This window comes from Balaenoptera ricei, chromosome 2 (assembly GCF_028023285.1).
Source record: "Balaenoptera ricei isolate mBalRic1 chromosome 2, mBalRic1.hap2, whole genome shotgun sequence".
Lineage (NCBI taxonomy): Eukaryota > Metazoa > Chordata > Mammalia > Artiodactyla > Balaenopteridae > Balaenoptera > Balaenoptera ricei.
The window spans coordinates 59,187,440-59,205,900 of NC_082640.1; the positions used below are offsets into that span (position 1 = coordinate 59,187,440).

An 18,461-nucleotide genomic window follows, 5' to 3' on the forward strand; every position below is an offset into this window, starting at 1 on the left:
TTAGGTATCATAAGTAGTCTAGAGATTATTTAGTTTACAGGAGGATGTGTGTAGGCTATATGGAAATACTATGTCATTTTATAATAAGGGGCTTGAACATCCATGGATTTTGGTATCTGCTGGGTCCTGGATCAATCCCTCCCCCCAAACCCCCATGCCGAGGGACAAGTGTCAACACTATTTACTTGTGTTTATAAAGGAAAAGAAAAGACCAGACTGCATCCTCTTGTCATCTGGGTATTCTTCTTTATTACAGGCCCTTTAAAAACCCCAATAGCCGCGGGTCACCCATCCATGAATTTATTGCTGCGTAAAACATTTGACCTTTATGCAAATGTCCGACCATGTGTCTCAATCGAAGGCTATAAAACCCCTTACAGTGATGTAAATATTGTCACCATTCGAGAGAACACGGAAGGAGAATACAGTGGAATTGAGCATGTGGTATGTTCATTTGGATACTTTTTCATTCTTAGTTGGGTTGCTTTCTGTGCACTTGGGACCTTTGTTCAAATTCCCAGTTGAAAATATTTCCCAAAGACAGTTCTCTCGCATTCTGTGAGGAGTTGTGGGTGTTTGTCTTGTCCTGGGTCTCTGGCTGACAGTACTCAAGTGGATGCCTGGGCGAGGGGGTGTGGTGCTTCAGGGTGTGGGCTTGGGAACTTGTCCTCTGTGTGAATTTTGAATCCTCAACTTCATACGTAACCATCTCTGCACCTTGGTTTTCCTCATCTGTGTGGTGAGGCTTACAATACCTGGCTCCTAGGACTGGAGTGAACATGATTAACCTCACTGACATACCGTATGCATGATGCTTGCCTTGGCAGCTGGTGCCATGCAAGCCTGCCACGGATGGTGTTGTCTGCACACTGCTGGCAGTCCAGGACCGGGTTGTTGCCATACCCTTTCAGCGAGGCAGGACTTCCTCTGTTTCAGATTGTGGATGGAGTTGTGCAGAGTATCAAGCTCATTACTGAGGGGGCGAGCAAGCGCATCGCGGAGTTTGCCTTTGAGTATGCGCGGAACAATCTCCGGAGCAACGTCACGGCCGTGCACAAAGCCAACATCATGTGAGTCCCTGTGGGCGGCGCTCCCTCCGGCTTTGTGGGCGAGGAGCAGTGACAGGGCTTTCCTTTCCTCTCTCCAGCTTGCTCATTGACTCCTGATAGCTCTGGAAAATGGTCTTGTAGCCAGTCAGAGGGTGAGGCATTTCTCTTGTGTCAGAATATCCTATTTAATGTGCTTCACTGAGTGGATGACTGGGGCAGGTTTGGAGGGAGCAAGAATTCAGGTCCCGGAAGTTTAAGGAGGGCCTGAGAACCATCGGGGAAGGAAGCCGGAGAGTCTGGATCCCCAGGTGCGGTGGGCAGTTAGCTAAGGCCACTAAGGTCTGTAAAAGGGCAGTCGTTTCTGTGTTAGGAGGGAATAGCAGGAATGTTTCTGAGATGGCCACCTGCTCAGGGGCTTAAAATATTGCTCATAGTGCTAATACTATCTGATGTATTATTCTAGCAGTTTGAATTCTTCTCAGCCCTAGTGTATTAAAGGCTAATTCAGTGTATTAGGAAGCAGGTTTCCTAACCTAAGAAAAGTGTTGAGCATGTAAAATAGTAAAACCATTTAAATAATTGAATAAGTTAACCTTTTAAGGCAATTTTAATGTTTTCTTATTAATAGATATTTCATAATTCTTGCTGGATAACACTATAAAAATATAGTCTCTTATGATCAAACTATATTACATTTTTTACCCTTTTGTGCTTCCAGAAGTATCCTAAAACATTTAAATTTGCATTTTACTGATTGCCAAAAAAAATAATTTTACTGTAATTGAAATCAGATATCTGGAACTTAAATTTCTTGAACTTACTTTACTTCTCTGATTTGATCTTTTTCTCTCTGCAAGTCTTTGCTTTCAGCAATTTTTATTTGATTAAATACAGGCGAATGTCAGATGGGCTTTTTCTGCAAAAATGCAGGGAAGTTGCAGAAAACTATAAAGATATTAAATTTAATGAGATGTACCTTGACACAGTATGTTTGAATGTAAGTATATATTCACACTTACCTGCTACTTTTTGTGGTATATAGTGTGTCCGTGTGGTGCACAGTTTTTGATTGCTAAACGCACAAATGCATTTTTTGTAGATGGTCCAGGATCCGTCCCAGTTTGATGTCCTTGTTATGCCAAATTTGTATGGAGACATCCTTAGGTGAGTCTGGCTATACCTTTTAGCCTACAGTTTATTTATAAATGTCATAAAATAAATTGTGGCTTACAAATTTTAATCAAATACTATAAAATACAGCATTTGTTACAAGCCACGAGTTGAATTCTGACAATTCAGGTGGTGATATCAATGGTGATATGCTGGATGGGTTATTCATTCATTTGCCAAATCAGCTCTGGGCTCTTGCTCCCTGACCATTAGTTCCCTCTTCCCATTTTACAGATATTTTATTGGTTGGTTGATTGATTGATTTCAGTGTTTTATCATGTGTAGCTAGGTAGGTGCGTGTTCATTTTTATAAATTTTTTGTAAATTTTGGCCTAATTTCAGACTTACAGAAAAGTTGCAAGAATGGTACAAAGAATTCCTGTGTACTCAGCACCCACATTCACCAAATGTTAACATTTTACCAGACTTACTTTATTACTCCCTCTCTCTCTCTCTCTCTCTTCTTCTCTCCTTTTCCCTCCCTTCATCCTCCTCCTCCTTCTTCTTTTTTCTCTCTTTGTCTCTACACACGTACACATGATGGTGGTTAAATGGTGCTTTTGTAAGTCCATCATTCCTTCTACATGTATTAGTTGGCATTCTACTGTAAGGATAAGCTTTTCCTTCTCTTTTATTTATTTGTTTACTTATTTACCTATATCAATTTGGACTCCTGGTTTCTATTTTATTTAGTGGTTATATCCATCACTATCATCTTTTATATTGATGCATATGTTGTGCAGACTTGGCCAGTGGGAGTCCCTTTGAACTGTCTCTGTGTCCTTTTTTTTTTTTTTTTAAATTTATTTATATATTTATTTGGCTGCGCTGGGTCTTAGTTGCAGCACGCGGGATCTTTTTTTTTTTTTTTTTTAACTTTTTTTGGGTTTATTTATTTATTTAATTTATTTATTTATGGCTGTGTTGGGTCTTCGTTTCTGTGCGAGGGCTTTCTCTAGTTGCGGCAAATGGGGGCCACTCTTCATCGCAGTGCGCGGACCTCTCACTATCGCGGCCTCTCTTGTTGCGGAGCACAGGCTCCAGACGCGCAGGCTCAGTAGTTGTGGCTCACGGGCCTAGTTGCTCCGCGGCATGTGGGATCCTCCCAGACCAGGGCTCGAACCCGTGTCCCCTGCATTGGCAGGCAGATTCTCAACCACTGCGCCACCTGGGAAGCCCCGTCTCTGTGTCCTTTTAACACAGCCCATCATTTGCTTTCTGGCACAATAAGGTGCTTCAGGCTCATCCTATATTTTCCTAACTGTAGTCCTGGAATCAGCCATTTCTCTAAGGAGCCCAGGTTCCTTTTAGTGGAGAATGGTATTTAAAAATGAAAGTCTGGGTGCTAGGTGAGACGTTTTATTTTTCAAAATATCCTTTGAAATGCTTTTCTGCCCCCAGTGACCTGTGTGCAGGACTGATTGGAGGTCTTGGTGTGACACCAAGTGGCAACATTGGAGCCAATGGAGTTGCAATCTTCGAGTCGGTAAGGACCCTGGTGACACCTGAAGTAGAATTCAAGTCAGAATGACATGAGAACCCAGGAGGGCTTATCTGCATAAATATATTTTAACTCTTGAGTTTTTCCAATTGTCAGAAGAAAATGAAGCTTAGTTTATTCATTCGTTTTCCTCTTATTTCTTTTTTATCCTTATTATTTATTATGTATCCTTCCTCAGTTAAAATATTTTACTGAAAGTTGGACTGGATAAGATTGTTAGTCCATATTTTTGCACTTAAAAAAGAATTACTTTAGCTCTTTATTTTTGTGAGGTTTTATTTCTAAGACGTGTCTGAGCAGCTATTTGTAGCTATTTTTCATCGGTGAGGAAAGCTGATTAAGAGCCCAGCTTCCCTGGAAGAGGGCTGTTTGCTCCTGTCTCCCTCCTGACTGCACCCTTTCCCCCCCTACCTGGGCAGGTTCACGGGACGGCCCCAGACATCGCGGGCAAGGACATGGCCAACCCCACGGCCCTCCTGCTCAGTGCCGTGATGATGCTGCGCCACATGGGGCTTTTCGACCACGCTGCAAAGATTGAGACGGCATGCTTTGCTACAATTAAGGATGGGAAGGTATTGGTAATCTTGCCACACTTCTGCTGGGTAAAATGCATTTCCTCCTTGGGTTTAATGTGTGTGAAGGACCGATGATGGTTCTTCTCAAGAGGGCCAAAGGATTGGATGTCGAACAGGCATTCTTAATGTGGGCTCCCTGAGTGAACTCGGGGGGTCTGCACACGTGTGTGCATTTTCTGAAGAGAGGATTAACGTATTTCATCAGGGAAGGGCCGAGAAGCACTGTGGTAGGGGCACCAGGGTGCAATGGAAAGAGCAGTGGTGTGGGCGTCAGAGCAGTGCAGGCCCAGTTACCCTGTTGTTACCTGTGGGATCTTGGCCAAGTCCATTAATTTTTCTTGGCAGCTTTTTCCTCTTCCCAGCAAACATCCATTGCATACATGATAAGGTATGGATAATATAATAAAATGAGGAATAAGGTATTCCTTGGTATCCTTGGTCTCAGGCCTCAAGGAGCTTGGAATCTAGCAGTAGTACAGATGCAGATGTGTCTATAATACAGTGGAGCTATATATTATATGTGCATCTGTGATATAAAAGTAATGTAGAAGTTTTATAGAAGTAATAATGGCTGATATTAATTGAATACTTTCGTGATTTTATATTCATTATATATATCTCAGCAAATCTCTACTCCTATGTGACATAGATACTGTAATTAAGCCCATTTTATAGATGAGGAAACTGAGGCACAGAGAGATTAAGTAAGTTTGTCCAAGGTCTCACAGCTCCTAACTGGCAAAGTTGGGGTTCACACCCAGTCTGGCTCTTACCCAACAAGCGTCACTGTTTCCATAAGCAGTTGTGACTCATAGGAGGGTTGTGATCAATTATTCTGAAAGTGGGAGGAGAACAGAGGAGGTCATGGCTTTACAAGGCTGGGCCTGAAAGGCTAATCCCTAGTCTGAGGTCTCTTCCTTTTTTTAAAAAACTAGCATTTTAAAAAAGGATAAAATATACATAGTATAAAATCGACCATTTTAATAATTTTTGAGGCACACAGTCTATTGGTATTAAATATTAATACTTTTCATAGTGTTGTACAACCTTCACCACCATCTATCTCCAGACTTCTTCATTTTCCTAAACTGAAACCGTCCCAATTAAACAATAATTTACCTATTTTCTGCCATTCCCCCAGCCCCTGGCAACCACCATCTACTTTCTGTCTCTATGAATTTGACTACTCTAGGTGCCTCATGTAAGTGGAATCATATACTATTTGTAACATTGTGACTGGCTTATTTCACTTAGCATAATGTCTTCAAGGTTTGCTTCTTCTTTTTAAAAAATTCTATAATTTGAAATTCTTATGGCCAAAATATAAGAAACCCAAGCTTGTTTTTAACAGCCTGATATAGTCATATTGAAGGGCATGTGATTATATATATTTTTTATTCTGACGCTGTATTTGAGAAGCTACTCATAGAGCCCAGCAGAGAGATGCCTAAATTACACAGTAGGCCCTTTAAATTGTTCAGGATGCGATGGGACAAGAGAATTAAATATACTGAGTTCCGTTTGGGAGTAAAGAGAGCATAAGCTGGTAGAAAACAGAGAATATGGGAGGATTTCTTTCTTAAAGAAGGCAATTTAAGAGTTAAGTGATTTAAATATTTCCTTAGTATTTGTTTCTTAGCCTCCAAAAAATAGGTCAAAATGTGTCTTTAAAGAAAAAAAAAAATTTAAAAATCCCCAAGGAATTTATGCAACCTCTTGTTTAGATTTGCTGTCATTTAAGTGTCCGTAATCAAATGCTTCCTTAGGGTCTGTTGTATGGACAAAGGGAAAATTTTTGGAAAGCCTCCCTGCTTCCCTTTGTAGTGAGAGCATCTTGTTCTTCCAGAGTGTTTCTGTGTACACTATCGAATTAGCTTTTCCAGGTTCTCCTGGGGTAGGTGGATGGTGGTGGAGCGGGTCTCACTTTGAAATGAGGAACTAAATGAAAGAGTAGTCAGGTAACTCATTCAGCTGGTATCTCACCGAGAGCTTTAAATAAAAACATCCTTGCTTTGGTTTAATGTGTGGATACATTTTTTATCTTTGCTTTTTCCTTTTCTCAGAGCTTAACAAAAGATTTGGGAGGCAATGCAAAATGCTCAGACTTCACGGAAGAAATCTGTCGCCGAGTAAAAGATTTAGATTAAGGCTTCTACAAATGGTTTTGCCTCAGTCACTCCTAACGGACTCCATGTCAGCCTGTATTAGAATACCTCCCATTATGTATGCATTTATGCATTTGTTGCTTGTTTCTTGACAGAGTACATTTTTAGACCTGGCCTTTTCTTAACAAAATCTGTGCAGAGGATGCAGGTGATGTCCCTGGGCCTGCTTTCAAAGGACTTTATTCAAGTGCTTGTTTTATTTATTAAATGTCTATCTGGTACACATTTTTTGAAAACTCTAAGTAGACCATATCATTTGCCATTGTTAACCATTTTACGCTTCAGTTACAACAGTTTTTCTTTAACTGTAAATATGATACAGATTCTGTAATGATATGATTCTGTAATGATACAGAATTAATACGAGAAAACATACAACTTTTTCAAGAAAAACAATGATTTCCTAGGTTTATGAAAAATATAATGGAAATAAAATATAATGTTGATGTATTAGCACAAGATAATATTCTTATAAAACTAAACGGGCACAAGAGAAATTTCCTGGGAAAGTTTACATCAAAAACAGTGAATATGGTATATTTCTTAGTGATATGGAAAGTAAAGACCGATTTGTGCTTTACATGAATTACTGAGTATGAATAAAGACTTCAGATCCGAGAAATATATAATGAGAGATGTAGTTTTTGTTAATAAGATATGGGTAATATATCGGGTACAAAGACACAAATGCATTGTGTGTTCAATTATTTTTATCTTGAGATGATTGACTATTCCTGGCGAGAGCTTTTAATGAAGGAGTGGTCCTTCCTTTTCATTGGACATACATCAAGCATCGTGTGTAACGCAGCCCTTGATCCCCTGTGCAGACCCTGAGTCAGACATGGGAGCCAACCATTGTGTGCGATCACTCTTCCCCAGCATGTCTGTCTCTGTCTGGAAGTGGACCACACTCCCACTGATACTGCTAAAAGGCCTGACCATATAAAATTTGACTGCAGTTGAGGACCCTGGGGTGCTGGCTATTAACTTTATATTTCAGTGGCTACCCCTTCCCCAAAACACCAAATTACCTCCCTGTGCCTCAGCACCACCAATAAAAGATGAGTTGCAGACTCAGCCTGAGATGAGTCACAAAATCGTGCCACCCTGGGGCTTGCCTTAGCTTTTGACCTTCAGGCACGTCCCCATCCCTCCTCCATTCCCCATCCTTAGCATGATTTTTCTTTAATCTTCAGACACTAAGTCACTATTTTCATGAACCCTTTGGTCCCACACCAGAGGCAACTCATGTCCTTCTTGGCCCTTGTGTAACATTGCAAACCTGTGGCTTTGCATTGTGTACCCTGGTCACAAGGGGATTTCTTAACAACAACAAATACCCCTGTCTGGGTCCTTTTTTAGGCTGGTAACCAGACTTACAACCTTATATGTATTTTACTTTGTTTAAACTGCTGCTTCTGTTTTATTGAATTGTGCTAATTATCAGTGATCCTTGGGTTTACACTAATAAAGAATTCCCAAACGAATTGAGGTGTATGCTTTCTCTACCGATTTCCCATTTAGATGCCTTAGGTCATTTTGGCTCAGTTTGCTACTAAGAATGGCTGCTTCAAGTATTTAGAGTGGGCAGGGTGAGGGGACACGGGTTCGATCTCTGGTTGGGGAACTAAGATTCCACAAGCTGTATGGCTCAGCCAAAACAAACAAAAAACAGAGTGGGCAGGGTGGCATGGTGGTGACAGACTAGCACCCAATTGACTGCTTTCACTAGAATGCTCCACTTGACCTCCTCCCACACCTTTGCTTATTCCAGGGCACTAGAGGTCATTGGTATACCTATTGCACAGTGTCCTGTGGGTTAAATAACCACTACTCTGGACTGATATACTGCTCTATTGACAAAAAAATCAGGTACTTGTTGACAGTTCTGTTAAAAAGTTTAATTTCAAATTACACATTAAATACAATCAAATAGGCAGCAGCAGTTTTATTACGCATCAAAGTCAGTGGGTGTGTGTATGGTGGAGTGCCTGGTAATGGGATGATGGGGTCGGCAATGTCCAACAAGATTCCAGAGTAAGTCGGGTGTTTGTTAGGTGAGTTACAACTGAGCGCTTTCCCTGTGGCACACTGGTTAGCCGAGCCATCTTCCCCCTCCTCCCTCCCCCAACACCCAGCCTCCTGTTAAGTGAGCTAGCAGCCTGTTAAATCTACCTGGAACTAAGGCCAAAACCTGTCAGCCCTTTAGTTCTGGAAAGAGAGTTGATCTCACTTGTCACCCAAATAAAAAGCAATACATTTAAAACTATCCACACATGAAGCTTCTCGGCATAAGACCTGGCAAATGTAGATGCCAGGACCGTACCTGACCCAGAGAAACTAACAGACTTGCCAGAAGTCCATGTGCCCAGACTGAAGAGGACCTGGGGGTCAGGAAAATAGCCTGCCATCTTCAGGAGAAACCCGGGAAGGACGACCCCTGATTACTTTTTTTGCTCTTGGTAAAAGCAATCGATGATATCTTTGTACTTCTCTAGGACTGTGAGCCGTTTCAGCTTCATTGTGGGACCTAAAAGAGAAATTGGAAGAAATGAGTGAGGCCTGGGCTCTGAGATGTCTGAGAAGGTGTGTGGTAAACATCTAGACTCAGTGCGTCCCAGAACTCTGGAATTAAGCCAGACCAACAAGTAGCCATCCTCCAAGATGGCCCATGGCGATCCCTGCTCCTGGTGGTCACACCCCTGTGTGGCTCCTTCCCACACTGTACCAGGGTTGGTCTAAGTGGCCGGTAGAATACAGAGGAAGTGGGGGTAATTTACATGACAATAACTGATAGGCAAATCATCTCTGCATTTCAGTGAAAGTTCATATGATGTTGGATGTAATGCTTTGATTGCTTGTGATAGGCTAGGGGAAAGCCCTGGCCAGGGAGGGCCTCTGGCATGGTCTTTATGAGAGGTCTTCCTCATATCACTTTTCTTGGCCTTGGTTCTCTCCTCTAATGCAAGGTTAAAAGGGCTCTGATTTGTGTAGCTTCAACTCCATTTTGTGCTAACTCATACTTGGCTGTGTAACTGGAGACTTCAAAATCAAAGCCATTTATATAAACTGCTTAAAGAGGACAACTATCTGGTTGACCTTGCATTCAGTTTGCTGGCACCAGACAGCCAGATAAGCTCAGGGTCTCTGACAGCAGCTCAGCATTACTGTGGATAGTTGCATCTGGGTTCAGCCTTGATGGGTTGGAGGGAATCTCATTGAAGGAGCCATTTGCATACCCACCCCGCCATGCCATGAACACCCCAAGATGCTACAGCCAAGAGCGACTTCATCCATCCAACTGAGGCCACACCAGAGGCCTTTTCTGGTTCTGTGGACCATGGTCCAGAAGGGCTTCCACCCTTTACCTGTTGCATGAGCTGACTTTACAAAAGATTATGGTGGTCTCACTCCCTAGAGCCAGATGACTCCAGCCCAAACAAACACTAACAGGAACTTTGTGTCTGCCTGGTGGTCCCACTGTGATTTCAGGGGAAAATGGTTCCTTAGTCAAAACAAAGTTAAACGTTATAGGTTCAAATTAACGAATTCCAGCACATATCTTATACACTGAACAGGCCCTACCTAACCACAAGCCCAGGCACTGAGCAATCAATGTCCTCCCACAGGAAGGAAGGAGGTGGGTGTCATCCGAAGTGCCATCAGGGACCTTCTGTTTGCCATGGCTGCTTCCTAGTGGGCACCTCCCAGGCTCCACCATGGCCTCTGCCCTCCTGCACAGCCCCTGCAATAGTGTTAAGAAAACACCTACCCAACTCTCCACCCAAAATGGAGAAGTCCCTCTCAAGAACGGCCCACTTCTGGATGTGGTAGGGTCGGGCAGCTGCATTCATGTTGACTCTCTGGATCCCCTCTTCAATGGCCTGATACACGGCCTCATCCTTCTTCCCCACGACCTCCGATACTGTGGTGGCTTTGCTACCCACCCTCTGGCAGAACTCCACAGCTTGCTCCGTCAGATTATCAGTTGGGTCAGAGGTATCAGGGTCCAGAGTGCACTGAAAAGCCAGAGATAGATCAAAACCAAGCCTCACTCCACAAGATGTGTGCCCTGGTCTTGGAGGAGGTCGCACTGCTGATTGTCAAGGATGTGGATCACTGTGAGCTCTGTTTCAAAGAGACAGTTCTAGAATGAGTGGGATGCTACTTGGACGGCGTTGAGCCCCGTGGTGGGGTGGAAGGAAGGGAGGCCTGAGACTGAGATGACCTCAGCCAGTGAGATCATCTTTTAAAACAGGGACCATAATTCTGGCCCCGTCTACTACCCTGGTATCAGATACCAGATTGGTTATCTGCTGAGGGGACTGAGGGCAGCAGCACTGTGTAAACTGGACTGTACTGGAACACATAGAAGATCATCAGGGCAGCATACTATTAACTGTATTACCAGGGGCAGAAGGGATTTCCATGCGCTGCGGCTGCCCCCTTAGTGCAGGCAGCACTGACTAGTTATTCCAGAATACAGTCATGAGATCCAGACATGTCCTGGCTGAACATGGCTTCTGCTGGGGCCAGACCCACAGACCACCCACTGGCTGCTCCTCCAGAGCCAGACCCCTCCCCGCCCCGACACACCTTCAAGGTGAGCAGCATGGACAGGAACTTCCTCTGGTCCCCGATCAGCACGGCATTGCTGATGATGGGTAGCTCTGTCTTCACGGCCTCCTCAATGGGCACAGGGGGCACATTCTCCCCACCAGCCGTGATGATTAATTCTGGGGAGGCAAGGCCAGGCCCCCGGCACAGGCTTTAGTCCAGGTGCTCAGGCCAAGAGCACCCAGACTCTGCCTGGAGAGCCGACCCTCTAAGCAGGACCCAGGCTCGATCACACATCTGCCTGCGTGATTTCCAGAAAGGTGTTTACCCACTCACCGAGCTTCAGTTTCCCCTGGGAAACTGGGGCATGGGATTCCCACAGGGGTGCTGAGGGCATTGTATCCACTTGGGCAAAGTAAGCAAAGCACCTCTTCCATGGAGGTGTCCCCAACTTACTTCCCTGGGAGAGCCAAGTTGTTCATGGGAAATTTCTTTGAAATCTCATGCTCTATTTTAAATTTTATGTCCAATTTGTGTTCTACTCTGCCTCATATCCATGTTTGCATATAAAAATACATATTTATGTCCTCAAATTTTCTGGAAAGACTTGCCTTGTTTATCTAGGGAGTTTGAATCCCAGCTCTGTCATTTACTAGCTGGGTGACCTTGGGCAAGTTACTTAACCTCTCTGGTTGTCCTCATTAATAAGTCGAGGTAATGATAGCATCTTTCCCACGGGAGACAATAGTAAGTAAAATGATGTTATTCAAGGTGCATGGCACTTAATAAGGGCTCAACACTTGTAGTGGGTATAAATTGTGGTGGCAGTATAATTCCTCCGATGTCCCAGCACAGCCTCGAAACCAGCCAGAGGCGCTCACCTTTGAGACGCCCAGTGATGTAGAGGAAGCCGTCGGCGTCCAGGTGGCCTGAGTCGCCCGTGTGCAGCCAGCCGTCGGCATCAATGGCCTCACACGTCTTGTCCTCCATGTTCAGGTAGCCCATGAAGATTGTGCGGCCCCACAGGCAGATCTCTCCGATGCCCTCTGCATCCTCATTCACCAGCTTCACCCGGCAGCCCGGCACCACCTTGCCGGAGCTGGGGGGATGGAGGGGCCGGGAGGCACGGTCAGAGGGAGCAGTTTCCTCCAAGCCCTGGATCAGCCCCTAGTCTGATCCATCTAGTCTTCTCCGATGGCTAGAATGTCTTTTCCCAGGATTTTTGTAATTTAATAGGGTCCTCAGAGCTGAGAGGTAGGGCCAGTTAAAGGTTTTTAGGTGAATGAATGAATCAGTGGGGGAAATCGTAATGGGACAACTTTAAGCACTGTGATGGGCAAGCAGGGAGGGGAGGTATTTATGCACAACAGAGAATCCTTCAACTCACTCCCTAGAGCTGATTGCCCCCTACCCCACACCAGAGGTCCGGCCCAGTCCCCCCCAGCTCCCATCCCAGATGGAACCGGGGCTATCAGCAATGCTGGGACACCCTCTAACACACCCCACCCTACTGGAGGGAGGGGCCGAAGGGAAATTCCTCCATCAGAGGCCTGCTCAGGGAGCCCCTGGGCTGCAAGGCTGTTTGCAACCACAGACCCAAGTGACACTGTCGCAGAGACCATCCCCACGAGACTCGGGCCTGGCCAAGGGACTTGGCCCAAGATAGAGTGGTTGGCACTCAGGGACCCATAGTCCAGTGGCCTGGGCTCAGGGACCTAATCAGCAGGGGGGCACTGAAGGGTGTCAGCCAGGACGTGCGGGCTGGCATATGTGCTGAAACCTGGGTCACACCTGTAGAGCCGGTAGTTGTAGGGGCTGGACATGAAGTGAGGGCCCGAGGTCTCACTGAGGCCGTAGCCCGCATACAAGCGGATGTTGAGGCCCAGGAAGAAGTGCTGTGTCTCCACGGTCATGGGGGCTCCTCCATAGAAGTTTTTCTGACACTTGGCAAAGCCCAGTGCCTGGCGGACCTTGGCTAGCACCAGGTAATCTGCCAGTCGGGTTGTGAAGGGCTTCAGATCACTGGTGGGAGAGGGAGAATGGCTCACAGAAGACAACACACACACACACACACACACACACACATGCATACACACTTGCGTTAAAAGGGTGGGTGTTCAGTGGGGACCCAGAATGGCCGTTCCAATGATCTATTCTGATTGGTTAGTGGCGATGCTGAATCCACTGCTAAATATTTTTAATATTGGCCCTGCCTGTGAACATGCATGCACGCCTAGGTGTGTACATGTAGTTACGTGCAAACACGTCTTGAGCGGGGAAGTTAGAAAACCAGATTCAGCTGTGTATGCGTGCACAGACAACACAGATGCATGCAAGTTCACACACACAGTAATACACACTTGCAGAGACTTGAAGTATATATGCACAGACACAAACATGTGTCTGATCCCATCTGAAGCTCTTGAATGGGTCATTCATGCATATTCCCTTTTCATGTCTGTGCAAATGAAGTCCTAAGTGCACAGACACATGTACATGTCTCATGAGACATGATACCGTTTCACAGACACACTAGTAATGGAAAATATTTCTAAATTGGAACAGGCCAGATTAATGCCATTGATCCTCCCACAGCACTGGTTGGGAATTTTAAAGCAATCGAAAGGCTGTGGGCGAGAGATGAATGGTCACTTTGGATTATGGGAAGGCTGGAAAACCCCCATCACTGTGGCCCCTTCTCTGTAGCCACCTACTGAAGTCAGGAGACCCCTCGGGAGACTGCCAGGAGCTGCTCCCAGGGAGGAAAATGCCACCCCAGAGGGAGCAAGTCAGTCCTTGCAGTCAGACCCAAAGATGGGGTGATGGTCTCCTGTGGGATCTGGCAAGAGAACAGGGGCTCAAGCCCAGCCACGGATGGGGCCTCTGTGCAGGGGTCTGGACAAGCCTGGCCAATGGGGCCTGGACAAACCTGGCCTATCAGATCCTAGGTTGTGTCCTGGGGTTATGACCCAGCCCTGCTGCCTCCCCAGGCCTCCTGCCCCCTGGCCCTCTCTACCTGCTCGGGCAGGTGAGGTTCTGCTCCAAGGTCACCGACATGGCCCACAGCAGCATCTTGCGCCGGATGAAGCCAGACTGAGCCGCCACCTCCTGGATCCGCTCCATGATCTTCTCCCACACCCGCGGCACCCCCATGTGGGATGTGGGCTCCACTTCCCTCAGCGTGTTCACCAGGCTCCCCTGTTCGCAGCCAGCGAGAGACAGGGCTGTGGTTCAGAGCCGGCCGGGAGCCAGGAGGGCCCTGTCACCAGAGTCAGCGTGCACACACGCAGGCATCCTGTATACAGTAGCTCGCACAGGTGTACACACACACCGCATGCAACTCATGTCACATACTGTCGGCTACGACTCAACAGCCACCTACTCACTGCTCTACTTTGCTGAAAGAACCTTGATGTTGCTCAGGTACCAGGGTGGCCAGATGCTTCAGAAGTACCTCAGTCCCCTCCCAGTCCTGGGGGCAGTGACTTTTTATTAGTCTAACTCAAACATGGTAATCCCATTCCCTTAAGCAGTGACTGGTTGATGAATGGACATGGCACAACATTTGGGCCAATGTAGGGGAGTCCGCTAGGGGGCTCTGGGGACGTTCTCCTCATGGTTAAAAGAAGGATCCCAAGCACAGGTGTAGTTTATGAGGCTGGGATGCAGGGCAGGGCCGTGGCCATCTGTGACCGTCCTGTGATCTTACTCTGAGGGTGGCCCGTCCTTGATGGCACTGTGGACCCACAAACCACTCTGACTCAACTTTCCTTTATGTAATATCATCAGTTTCCCTTCTTGTTTGGTCATCTGAGTCAGGCTGTGCTAATTGCAGTTGAAAGAATTCTGACTGATAAACACACGGGGAACCGGCATGCTCATGAGTGCACACACAGGGCCCACAGACACAAGCACACACTTGGGCAGGCCCTTGCACACACACTTGGACACCCACTTAGGCAGAGAGGCAGACTGACCTTCAGGGCATCAGTCTCAGCGAAGCAGACCTGGGCCCCCCACTGGATGCCTGTCCAGAGGTCATAGATCTGGGCAGCAATGTGGCTGAGGGGCAGGTAGCTGACCACCACCTCCTGTTGGACTTCTGCGGGTTGGATGTCACCGGCCTGGCTGCCATAATGTGCTGTCCATGTGATCTGGCGGACAGGCAGATGGGTCCTGGCAGTGTCTACAAAGCCAGCCCTGGAAGTGTTCACATCCGTGGCCACCCTGTGGGCTTGGGCTATTTCTTTGGAGTGTTCTTTGAACACCCTAGAGGTTGTTCACCCTCCTGGGCGTCTCTGCAGGAAACACCCTGGGACAGGCCTCCCCCTCCCATCCCCCACCATTTTGCTGGGCTCAGTCTGGACCACAGACTTAAGAGTTGTCCTACTTCTCCCAGCTTCCTGAGCTGAGGGGCTGAAGGAAACTCCCTGGGAGTTGTTAGGGCAGGGCCATTGCCCAGATCCACCCATAGCCCACTCCCACCCATCTGGGCATCTGTCCTACATTGTCTTGACTCAGCATCACGCCCTTGGGGTTCCCAGTGGTGCCTGACGTGTAGACCAACACGCAGCACTGGTTAGGCTGCTGGGCATTGATGATGGTGTCCAGGGCCTCCTCAGTCACCTCATTCCCCAGATCCATGAACTCCTCCATCTGCGGCCAGGTGGGAGAGTGCAGGCAGCCCAGGTGAGCTGGGCAGGCTCACACAGACCCCACCTGCCCCACACGAGCCCTCTACCCATACCGTGTACACGTTGGCCATCTTTGTCAGAGGAGGTTCCTGAAATATCACTACTGCCTTCAGATGTGGCAGGTTTTTCCAGATCTGTATCGACAGGAAAAATAAATGGGGTTTCATTTAAAAAAGTCACCTCTTGAGAAGAGCCCAATCTCCAGGTGTTAGCCTGGCAGGCACCTTGTGGCAAAGGTTGGTGGTCCCCAGCTCTGACCTTTCACTCAGCAGGACCCTTGCCACCCTTCATGCATGGTTCCCCATCATGAGAACTTTGGAGCAGCAAAGGTGGATAAGCAGGGGGCAAGGAATGACTTCTATTAAAGGAAAACCAGACAACCTGGGGCCTGGCTGAGTGCAACAGGGGACTGTGTGACTGCAGAAGAGAGAAGAGAGGAAAGGGTAGAGGGAAATCAGAACTCAGTTATCTCACTGAGTTGAGGTGTCAGAGATCAGAGTTCAGGAAAGCCGGGGTGCCTAGAATTTGTGGGACAGAATACCAGACAGGAGAGAACTATGCAGAGAAAGAGTTCTAGAAATTTCTTTAGGGGTCCTCTTGATTCTTTGGCGGATTATCAACCTGCATAGGCATAGGTGAAACTCCATGAAACTAGATGAAGAATAAATGCTGGAGGAAGATCAGTGACTGGGGCTAGAAGACAAACAAGAGCATGTATGGGGCCAGAACTGTTTGTGTCTCCATCAGCCAGAGTGGAGGGATCTCTGGAAATAGAGACCCCAGAAGGGTCAGGTCTTAGGTCTGGGGCTAAATTAGCCTTAGAGGAAACGCTATCTAAACCTGCTCTGAAAGGCTTAATTAAACACAAGTCTCAAAATGAAATTGAAAGAGAGAAAAAAAAAATGGAAAAAATTAACCTGCAGGAGAAAACTAAGAAGCCTAACATATGTGTAATTGGAGTCCCAGGAAATATTTTTTTTAATTGAAAAAAGTCTGAGAAATTTCCAAATTTAATTAAAACTATAAATCCATCAATTCAAGACTCCCGGTGAACCCCAAGCAGGATAATCACAAAGAAAAACCACACTAAGACACAACATAATCCAACTGTTGAAAACCAGTGACAAAGGAAAAAATCTTAAAAGTGGCCAGAAAAACAAGATACACCATGTGGAAAGGAACAGAGATAAGAAATTATAGGGCTTCCCTGGTGGCGCAGTGGTTGAGAATCTGCCTGCCAATGCAGGGGACACGGGTTCGAGCCCTGGTCTGGGAAGATCCCACATGCCACAGAGCAACTAGGCCCGTGAGCCACAACTACTGAGCCTGCGCGTCTGGAGCCTGTGCTCCGCAACGAGAGAGGCCGCGACAGTGAGAGGCCTGCGCACCGTGATGAAGAGTGGCCCCCACTCGCCGCAACTAGAGAAAGCCCTTGCACAGAAACGAAGACCCAACACAGCTAAAAAAATAAATAAATAAATAAATAAATTTATTAAAAAAAAAAAAAAAAAGAAATTATAGACTTCTTATCAGAAGCTATGCAAAGTAGAAAACATTGGGATGAAGTCTTTAAAGAGCTGAAAGAAAAAAAAAAGAAACCCTGTCAACCTAGAACTATAAACTAAATGAAAATATCTTTCAGAAAATGAAAGCAAAAATGAACAAGTTTTCAGACAAAGGGAAGCTGACAGAATGCATTGCCTTCAGACTTGTATTGCAAGAAATGCTGAAGATTGACATATATATGCTAATGTGTATAAAATAGATAACTAATAAGAACATGCTGTATAGCACAGGGAACTCCACTTCGCTGTACAGTAGAAACTAACATAACATTGTAAAACAACTATACCCCAATAAAAAAAATAAAATTAAAAAAAAGAAAGAAAATTCTTAAGGAGGAAGGAAGATGAACCAGATGAAAACTTGGGGTCGACATAAAGGGATGAAGAGTGCCAGAAATGGCAAATATGTGGGTAAATAAAAAGACATTTTTTCCTTCCTTTAAAATTTCTTTGAATGATACTTGACGGTTTAAAATACTGCATTGCAAGGGTTATAACTCACATAGAAGTTAAGTATAAATGACAATAGCACAAAGTATGGGAGAGAGAAGGAAGTACATTGCTGTAAGATTCCTACATTATATGTAAAGTAGTACAATATTATATCATAATATTATTTGAAAGTAGACTGTGATGAGTTAAAGTTGCATATTGTAAGCCCTAGAGCAAACACTAGAGGGAGAGCTAGTAAACCAATGGATAGGATGGAATATTCAAAAACAAACCAAAATAAAAACAGAAAACTCAATCCAAAAGAAGTCATGAAAGGGGAGAAAAGGATCAAAGAATGGATGGGACAAATGGGAAACAGCCAACTGGTAGTTTTATAGACAATTTTGTCAGACTGGATTAAAAGGCATGACCCAACTATACGCTATCTATAAGAGTCTTGCTTTAAAAATAGGACACAGGTAGGTTAAAAGTGAAACAATGCAAACATATATACCATGCAAACATTGATCATAAGAAATCTGGAGTGGCTATATTAATTTAAGACAAAGTAACTTTGGAAGAACAGTTGCCAGAGATAAAGAGGGACATTTCTTAATGATAAGGGGATTAATTCATCCAGAGGACATAACAACCTAAATATGTGTATACATAACAGAGCTTCAAAATACATGAAGCAAAAACAGAAATGAAAGGATAAATAGAGAATCCACAACAATAACTGGAGATTTCAAC

The 18,461-nt window shown here is 45.4% G+C and overlaps 2 protein-coding genes across 4 annotated transcripts in view; one reads left to right on the forward strand and one right to left on the reverse strand.

The window, feature by feature from the left end:
• IDH3A (isocitrate dehydrogenase (NAD(+)) 3 catalytic subunit alpha) overlaps nucleotides 1-7,947 on the forward strand; it is a 35,817-nt gene extending 27,870 nt beyond the window's left edge. For all 3 annotated transcript variants that reach the window (XM_059912653.1, XM_059912652.1, XM_059912654.1), the window contains 7 exons: nucleotides 257-444; nucleotides 937-1,070; nucleotides 1,944-2,046; nucleotides 2,149-2,213; nucleotides 3,621-3,705; nucleotides 4,140-4,292; nucleotides 6,359-7,947. In XM_059912653.1, coding sequence (XP_059768636.1) covers nucleotides 257-444; nucleotides 937-1,070; nucleotides 1,944-2,046; nucleotides 2,149-2,213; nucleotides 3,621-3,705; nucleotides 4,140-4,292; nucleotides 6,359-6,442 — 812 coding nt within the window. In that variant the 3' untranslated portion in view covers nucleotides 6,443-7,947. The remainder of the gene's footprint in view (nucleotides 1-256; nucleotides 445-936; nucleotides 1,071-1,943; nucleotides 2,047-2,148; nucleotides 2,214-3,620; nucleotides 3,706-4,139; nucleotides 4,293-6,358) is intronic.
• Nucleotides 7,948-8,904: 957 nt separating this feature from the next.
• The window catches only part of ACSBG1 (acyl-CoA synthetase bubblegum family member 1), a 49,038-nt gene continuing 39,481 nt past the window's right edge, over nucleotides 8,905-18,461 (reverse strand). Inside the window, exons 7-15 of the mRNA XM_059912651.1 lie at nucleotides 15,765-15,845; nucleotides 15,524-15,673; nucleotides 14,995-15,171; nucleotides 14,034-14,215; nucleotides 12,809-13,039; nucleotides 11,899-12,116; nucleotides 11,057-11,196; nucleotides 10,233-10,479; nucleotides 8,905-8,990 (exon numbers count right to left, since the gene is read on the reverse strand). Coding sequence (XP_059768634.1) covers nucleotides 8,905-8,990; nucleotides 10,233-10,479; nucleotides 11,057-11,196; nucleotides 11,899-12,116; nucleotides 12,809-13,039; nucleotides 14,034-14,215; nucleotides 14,995-15,171; nucleotides 15,524-15,673; nucleotides 15,765-15,845 — 1,512 coding nt within the window. The remainder of the gene's footprint in view (nucleotides 8,991-10,232; nucleotides 10,480-11,056; nucleotides 11,197-11,898; nucleotides 12,117-12,808; nucleotides 13,040-14,033; nucleotides 14,216-14,994; nucleotides 15,172-15,523; nucleotides 15,674-15,764; nucleotides 15,846-18,461) is intronic.